At 35.6% G+C, this 8,533-nt stretch overlaps 1 protein-coding gene across 1 annotated transcript; it reads left to right on the top strand.

Moving 5' to 3' along the window:
- The first annotated feature begins 604 nt into the window (after window positions 1-604).
- LOC111394221 (magnesium transporter MRS2-I-like) lies at window positions 605-7,785 on the top strand. Its single transcript, XM_023019981.1, has 7 exons — window positions 605-759; window positions 3,069-3,108; window positions 4,042-4,113; window positions 4,962-5,039; window positions 5,891-6,109; window positions 6,954-6,998; window positions 7,188-7,785. Exons 1-7 carry the CDS (start codon window positions 605-607, stop codon window positions 7,254-7,256), a joined length of 678 nt encoding a protein of 225 aa, XP_022875749.1. The 3' UTR covers window positions 7,257-7,785.
- Window positions 7,786-8,533: the final 748 nt, after the last annotated feature.

Genomic DNA, 8,533 nt, shown 5'->3' with positions numbered 1-8,533 from the left:
CCGGTCCTAGCATTACCAGATTTCGAGCAATCATTTACCATAGAAACAGATGCATCGAGAGTGGGAATTGGAGTTGTCCGAATCCAAGATTCGCATCCCATAGCATATTTTAGCTAAAAGCTGAAGCCCAAAATGCATTAGGCTTCCGCATATGTGCAAAAGTTGTATGCAATTAAGGAGGCCGTGGCTAAACGGAGACAATATCTGTTAGGCATGAAGTTTCTTATCAAAATAGATCAAAAGAGCATTAGAATGATGACACAAAAATCCAAACACCTGACCAGCAAAGATTGTTAGTTAAACTGCTTGGTTTAACTTTTAAATTCTTTCTAACCCAGAGATTAGTAACAGTGTAGCTGGTGCTCTGTCTCGAAAAGATGATGAGGGTGCTAATTTTGAAGGGTCACTTACGTTGTTGACACTGACACATCAGACCAGTTTGCTTTTGAAAAAATTGAAGCACGAGACTACTCAGATGCCTGACTTTGTTTAACTACAGCAAGCTAATAATCAAAATGGAGCAAAATTTCCCCATCATCAGATGCACCAAGCGTTGATTTGGCATAGCGATCGAATTATTGTAGGCTCGAAGTCCAACCACAAGATGGAAATCATTCGGGAACTATATGATACGCCTATTGGGAGACATAACGGTATTCTTCGGACCACGGCTAGGGTGCGGTCACAATTTGAGTGGCCACGTATGCCGGAAGATATTAAGCATTATGTGCAAACTTGTCCAGTGTGTCAGCAAACAAAGTATGAGACATAGGCTTCTACAAGTACCTTGCAACCACTCGAGAATCCAATCAAAATATGGGAAGACCTCTCTGTGGACTTTATAGTAGGGCTCTCTCTGTCACATAGCTTTACAGCCATAATGGTAGTGGTCGATCGACTGTCCAAGTATTCCCAATTTGCGGCCCTTCCAACTGGTTTTATTGCCACAAAAGTAGCATAAGTTTTGTTCAGAATGTTTGCAAGTTGCACGGCATCCCTTCTACGATAATCAGTGATTGAGACCCCATTTTCATTAGTAAATTTTGGCAGGAATTATTTCGACTCAGTGGAACTAAGTTGATATAAAACAGTGCCTACCACCTATAGACGGATGGTCAAACAAACGTCACCAATAGACGACTTGAACAATATCTTCGCATCTTCACTTTTGATCACCCCGCACATTGGTACAAGTATTTGTCTTGGGTAGAGTACTCATACAGTATGGCATATCATTCCTCAATCAAGAACACACCATTCCAGGTGGTTTATGGTCGTTCTCTGCCTAATCTTATACCATGCTCGCGTCCAGACATTGTTGTAGAAGCCATTGAAGAGACATTGCAAAGAAGAGATTAATTGTTTTTAGAACATAAAATTCATCTGCAACATGCATAGAACCGTATGAAACAATGCACCGACAAACACTGGCATGAACAACACTTTCAAGTTGGCGATTTGGTGTTAATAAAATTGCAACCATACAGGGAAACTATAATAGCTCAACAACCTTTCTCCAAACTCAGCAAAAGATTTTATGGACCATTTCTGATTAAGGCTCAAGTAGGTCCAGTGGCATACATGGTCTAGCTACCAGAAATGTAAAGCTGCATCACGTGTTTCATGTATCAGTTTTGAAACCATACAAACAGGACAGCAACATCCATGTTGCTCTATTGACCTCTACTATAGTAGACAACCATCCAGTCATTGAACCTATTGCTACTCTTCGAACCAGACATGTGCATGATGGAGAAGACATCAAGCTCCAGCTACTAGTACAATGAGACAGTTTGCTGCTTGAAGATGTTTCTTGGATTCCTATTGATGAGTTTAGAGTTCTATTCCCAAAGTTTGACCTTGAGGACAATGTCGAGTCTGAAGGGTTGGGGGATGATATGGGAACACTTGCCACGCTAACAAATCAAGAGGAACCCATGTCAGTCAAGAGGACATGTAAGTCATCCATGTGGTTGAAGGAATATTAGTATTAGCAATAGACTGCTGTAGCTTAGCATTTTCATTCTAGTTATTCTGTTTTAAACAATTGGACAGCTGTCCTATTGTGAGGCAAGAGGGCATAACCTTCCCCATGCCGTATACGTGTAAGGATTTATGAAGTAAAGCAAGCAAAATCTAAGGTGGTGGTTGGTTTGCGTTTTCATTTTCCATTTTCATTTTCAAAATGATTTTTAGTTTTCCCCAAAAACGGCTCGTTTTTCGTATTTTGAGCGTTTTCGACATTTATAACTGAAAACGATAAAAAGTCGTTTTGCGTTTTCAGTTATAAATTTTAACTCGTTTTCAAAGACGCATTTTCGAAAACGACGGACCAAACGCGTTTTCAAAAACGGAAAACGAAAAATGGGCCGAAAACGACAAACCAACCACGGACTAAAATTTTCAATTCTCTTCTTCTCTTTTCTGCTCAGAAGGTGCACAACCTCGAATTGTGCAACCCTTTTGTATCGATATCCTTATGGACTCTTAGAGCGAGGAGATCATCCTGTACGTTGATAAATACTCAATCATGCACAGGGTGCAAATCCACTCCCGTGATCTTCAAATTCTTGATCCCCTATTGTCTTACCCTACTACCATACTTCGCCGGGAGAAAGCTATCGTTCTCAATTTAGAGGTGAATTTTGCATTTATTTAATTTACTAGTTCTTTTATTTTTCTCTTTCTAGTTTTTATTTCAATGTAATTGTTAATGTAAAAAGGGAGTCTTGGAGTGCAAAATTAAGGGCCCATTTTATTCACCTGAAGATTTAAATTTAAAGAGAAAAGATTGAATTTTTAAACCTATATTTAAAGCTTTTTCCCCTCGTAAAGGAATATTGATTTTTTATTTTATTTTTTTAATGATTTTTAGTTCAGTATTGATAACATTCTTCTTATTGAGTTTTGGCATGTCTTTTGAATTGAATTTTATAAATAGTTATATATCCTTAGTTTTGTACTTGTATCGTGGAATTACAGTTAAATTTGATTATAATGTTATTAATTTACCTTCTTCTTCTTCTTCTTCTTCTTCTTTTTTTTTTCTTCATTGGATGTGATTGTAGGTTAGTGCAGCATATCAAGGCCATAATTACTGCTGAAGAGGTGAGTTTTGTTTTCCCCCTCATCATTTAGGCTTTTCTTCTAATTTTTGTCCTTGATTCTTATCAAATAATCTTTCCATAGCTGGTGAAAACATGTAATATACTAGGTTCTAAGATAAAAATATTGATATAATAGTAAGGCGACAAACAAGTGAAACCGATGCCAATTCAACTATTTAAATTAATAGAGCAATATCATGGAAGTGAGTGACAAGGGAAATGAACCAGTTTGTTATTGGAATTTAATATGTTTCCTTGAATCCTCATGGAAATTGAAAATCAAGTGCAATGTTTCTTATAATTCAAGTGTAAGCTTATTGGCTCACTAATAGCATTATCAAAATGAAATTTGTATTTGTTCTTGTTTTTCAGCAATAAGTCACTTACTGACATGGTAGAATAGAAGATGGTTTTTTCAGGCGTGTGGCTTTCTCGTCTTGGTTTTTTATAGCTGACAAAAACAGTTCAACATTGAATATAATTATATGAACTAAGTAAAAGAGAAAGATGGGAGCACTTTGTTTATTATTTGAAGCTTTTACAGAGTTGCATAGTTTAAAAACAATTGGAAATGCTTCATTTTTTCTTTTTCTTTTTTAATTTTTTCTTTTAGCTTCCAGGGATTTTTTTATATCTTTAATTTCTGTCAGCTAGACTTGTTTGTTAATTGAGGAACCACCTGAAGTTTTGTCCGTTGATTGCTTTCCCTATTATACTCTCTGATACAACCTTGTCTTGCTTGTGCCTTGCGGTTGCCGAATGATGACACCGCAAATAAAAGACTATGTATCTTATTGAGACTATTGCATTTTTTCTTTTCGAAATTAGGATTTGTAAATGGAAGATTTGATAAGCTTCCTGGCCTGTTGTTGAGTAATACATTGGAGCACTATATGTGGACTGTGAATTGTGATTTTAACTCACTACTGTTTAGGTGCTGCTTCTTGACCCATCCGATTATAATTTTACTCCGGTTATACGAAAACTACGAAGGTGGCTAAAACCAGTAAGTGCTAATCATGAAAATCTCAGAGATGCAAGGAGTTTGTTGTGCAGCATGATACCAAAACGGTTGAAGAGAATGGTTTTCCTTATATTATTTTGATTCCTTTCATTGGATGGTTATTGCCTGTTGCATAAATTACTGATAATCGCTTGGGTTGATAAATATAAATGAGTATACCTTGCAGTTTTCTCTTCTATCTTGTTAGATCAATCCATTTCTCATTCTATATATGGAGTCTACAATACTACCTAATGATCTGCATGATTCCACGCAAACTCTCCTTTTGAGTTTTAGGTTCTAGAAGTGGCATTGGAAATCGTGTGTAGTTTTCTTACTGCCCGCACTATAGAATTGGAGACTGCTGTCTGTCCAGCTTTACATATGCTTACATCAAAAGTTCATTTCTTTTGCTGTCCTATTTTTGCTAAATTTACTAATACCCCAGCTTTCAAAAAGAACAGATCCACTATTAGGGTTGCTTTGTATGTCAGATGTTATTGACCTAACCTAGAAAAAGCTCTTCTCCACATGGTTGCAGAATTTGTTTTTGGTATCTGCTACATCTGACCTTAGCATAGTGCACTCATCAGTGGTAGTGGATGGTCTCCAGCAGTAGAATACTGCTTCATTTAATAATTTAAATCTTAATGCAGTGAAACTTTTCGAAAGGACCTTCAATAGTTTATGGAATTTTAGTTAAATTGTGATGGCATCTGTTCAAATTGCAGATCTCTTGTGAATGGATATAAGTTTTTACTTTGTATTTTCTCTCGTCCTTGTAATTTTCTGTGTCTTTTATAGTTTCTTTAAGGATCTTCTACTAATTCTTTAAACTACTGTAATTGCAGATTAATAGCCGTAACTTAGACAGAGTTTGCAAATTGAAAAGTCAAATGACAAGGTTGACTGCCCGTGTGCAAAATGTGGTGCTTTCCCTCCATCCCAAATTTTTTGTGAAAAGTTGCAATAATTTCACTGTTCATTGTTTGAGTTGTATTTGCATATTTGCCAACGTCTACATATGCAGTGAATAGTTATAGTAATTTCCTTGCTTATAGTTGTCCTGGTGGGCAATTATGCATTTCTTTTATCATGCATGATAAATGATTATAGATTCCACTCCTTACAAATTGTAAATTGCTTTAGCCCTTGTTTGATTTGACCAAAAATAATATTTTACTAGAATTTTGATAAAAGATAATGAAATGTATGGTTGAAAAATTGATAAAATATGTAGGTCCCATAAAATGTGTGGTTGAAAATGAGTTTGGGAAAAAATGAGTTTTAAAAAAATTGGGGCCAAACATAGGCATAGTTTCATATTAACATTTAACTAGCCATTAAATTAGTTGATTATATGTATGGTCAGCTTCTGGTATCTATGATATCTTGTTCTGTAAAATAGGCACACGACTTAAATTTGAAATGCTGTCATAGATATGTAAACTTAATGGAAAAGGCAATTATACATTCTTCAAAGCAAATCATCTCATATCCTTTCTTGTGATACAAGTTCAGATGTCATCCACGGTTACTGCAAGCTGATTTAAATCAGAAGAGTTCATTTAGCACGAGTAGATGATTAACTTAAGCTGATAACTAATTTGATATGACACGGTTTCTAAGTCTTCAAGTGATGCATCATGTGAAATTCTTAAATAATGCCACTGTATTCTTGAGCTTGGCTTCACTTCATAGTCCTAAATGCATTTTGAAAATCTTAACGAGAGATTATGGTATTCAATCCTTCTGGTTTTGTTCTTGTAATGGACTACAGCTGAGGGATGAGCTAGAACAACTCTTGGACAACGATGTGGCAGACCTTTACCTTTCTAGAAAGTTGGCCGTTGCATCACCTGTTAGTGGCTCAGGTGCTGCTACTTGGTTCCTTGGATCACCTACTATAGGCTCAAAGAAATCTAGAGCCAGTAGGGCTAGTATAGCAACAGTTCCCAGGGAAGAGAATGATGCTGAGGAACTTGAGATGTTATTTGAGGTAACAAATCAGACTACATAATGGTTAGGATATACAGAGACATTTTGTAACAAGTGGCTCTTCTCGCAGGCATACTTCATGCAGATTGATGGCACTCTTTAACAAATTAACTACTGCATGTCTATCATTTATTTATATATTTTGGAAAAAAAATGTTCTTTTTATTTTGTGGCAACAGTTTGCTTCCCGGCATGGAAGATTTTATTTTTTCTTTTAAAACAAGGGTCTTTTGGATCTGTTAAATGTGAGCATTTATGGAGCTGCTACTCCAAATTCTAATTCTAAACATGGACTGTTTGTATCTTGGTATTGATGGAGGAAAGTGAAAAGGCAAAGCAAAATGGTGAAATAAATTATCATTTCTATCAAAATAATATCATATTTGAGAACTTTTGATTGTTGTTGAGCATCATGGAAAAGGAAATACATAAATTTATGAATTAGCAGATGTCTCCTGGAATTATGTTTATATATGCTTGTTGAATGTCATGAAAAGGGAAATAAATAAATTTATAAATTGGCAGTTGTCTCCCGTAATAATTTTATATAGGCCTCTAATTTCTGTTTCCTTTTCGAACCAAAATCTGGAAAAGGTTTATGTAGTGTTTCCCACTTTTTTGAATACCAATATCCAAAGGGAGCCTATAGGAAACATTAATCTGATTAAACGATTTGCTGTGTTTGGAATGAAGAACCATTATCATGGAATGGTCTTCTTATGCTTTACTTCGCCATGCATAATATTCACTATACAAGTGGTCTACTTGGGGAGTTAATGCCACATCTTAGATCGCTATCTTCTTTCCCTCTCAATTTTGACAGTTCTCTACTTGAAATGTTGCAGCTGCATGAATATATTGATAACACAGAAGACTACATCAACATTCAGGTAAAAAAATTCCCCGCAACTTTGTTTGATCAATAAACATTTACGTCTTGAATGCATAGCAATCTAAAACCATTGAACATTTTTTTTAATCATTTTTCGTTTCGGCTGGATAATCATCGAAATGAATTGATTCAGGTTTGTTATATGCATGGTTAAATTACATGATATTTTTCCTAAATTTCTTTTCAGCTTGTCTACATAATCACAAAGATTGTGACAAGTATAATAGTCGTTTTGCGGGTTTCATTGAATGTATAATTCATTTTCTTTATCGAGTGGCTACAGTTGGAGCTCTTTCTCAGTTCTGGAACTGTATGTTTATCTATTTATTCTTTGGTAGCCGGCATATTTGGCATGAACATTCTGTATACTTGGAATGATGATCACAGATACATGTTTAAATGGGTTAGCATTGAACTTCAATAATGCTATATTGATGGTAAATTTCTCATCCTATATTGTGGTTTCTTACACTTAAAATGGATGGTTCCAGTTGGTGATTTTCTCCGAGGCATTTTGTGCCATCCTTTTTGTACTTATCATTTCTTATGCTCGATGTAAAGGTCTTGTTGGATCTTGATTTTCTTTCTCATATTGGAGAGTATCTAGCACCACCATTGCGTTCTTCCATTTCAAAGAAGACAGCAAATTCTTGACACCTGATAAACACCTTTTTTGGGTGCAAATGCAAATTGTGAAATACTATAGGCAACATTTTATTCCTTTCCTTGGATATTAATTATAAAGAATCTTTTTCGTTTTTATACGCACATGTTGGAGTTTAATAATACCTCCTATATGTTACAGATAACATTTGTAATCTTTTTGATGAATAGAGATGGAGATTAATCAAATTCAGTAAGACAATTATGCTAATGTACATTTTGAGATAATGGAAGAGATTTCAAACCGTCTTGATTGTTGGAAATGTTCACCAATGAAGGCCCCAATGTTCTGCACCTTGCCATGGAATTTGAGGAAGATGACCTTCAAGTTTATCTTGAGCAAATCTTGTAGCCCATAACCTCATAAACCAAAAGGATGCAAAGGCTCAGATGGGAGCTAAATTTCGTGCGCTCAAATAATTGCTTCTTGTCACCGACAAAGCCAATTTGTCTTCAGTTTGAAGCCTCTCCATTTGAGAGTTGCTCTTCTTAAAATAAGGCTAATTACAAGGCTGTAGATCAGCTGTTACATAATTTTTGCTATCCATGTACACTAATTTCATGGGACCAATTACACGGGAATATATCCTACAAGGGATTATATCCTACTAACGCCCCTCCTTAAATTGATGCTGGTTGGTCAAGAAGCATCAATTTGCTGATAAGAAATTGATGAGTTATGGCTTTGGTAAAAAATGCTAGCTATCTGAAGGGTAGTGGAAATATGAAGAAGAGAAATGACGTGAGTATCCAAAGCCTCCCGAATAGAATGACAATCCACTTCAATATGTTTTGTATGCTCATGATAAACATGGTTAGTAGCAATTTGAATGACACTCATGTTATCAGCATGGAGAGGAGTGGGAGCAT

Source organism: Olea europaea, chromosome 5, assembly GCF_002742605.1.
Source record: "Olea europaea var. sylvestris chromosome 5, O_europaea_v1, whole genome shotgun sequence".
NCBI lineage: Eukaryota > Viridiplantae > Streptophyta > Magnoliopsida > Lamiales > Oleaceae > Olea > Olea europaea.
The sequence above is the reverse complement of the archived record's forward strand: the minus strand, read 5'-3'. Positions and strand labels throughout refer to the sequence as shown.

Bases quoted from the DNA above. Each gene is read 5' to 3' on its own strand.
- LOC111394221 (XM_023019981.1), top strand. From the start codon at position 605: ATGGAAATCATTCGGGAACTATATGATACGCCTATTGGGAGACATAAC. The intron at 760-3,068 runs GTATGAGACATA...ATGTGATTGTAG, and splicing joins CCAGTGTGTCAGCAAACAAA to GTTAGTGCAGCATATCAAGG. The intron at 3,109-4,041 runs GTGAGTTTTGTT...ACTACTGTTTAG, and splicing joins CCATAATTACTGCTGAAGAG to GTGCTGCTTCTTGACCCATC.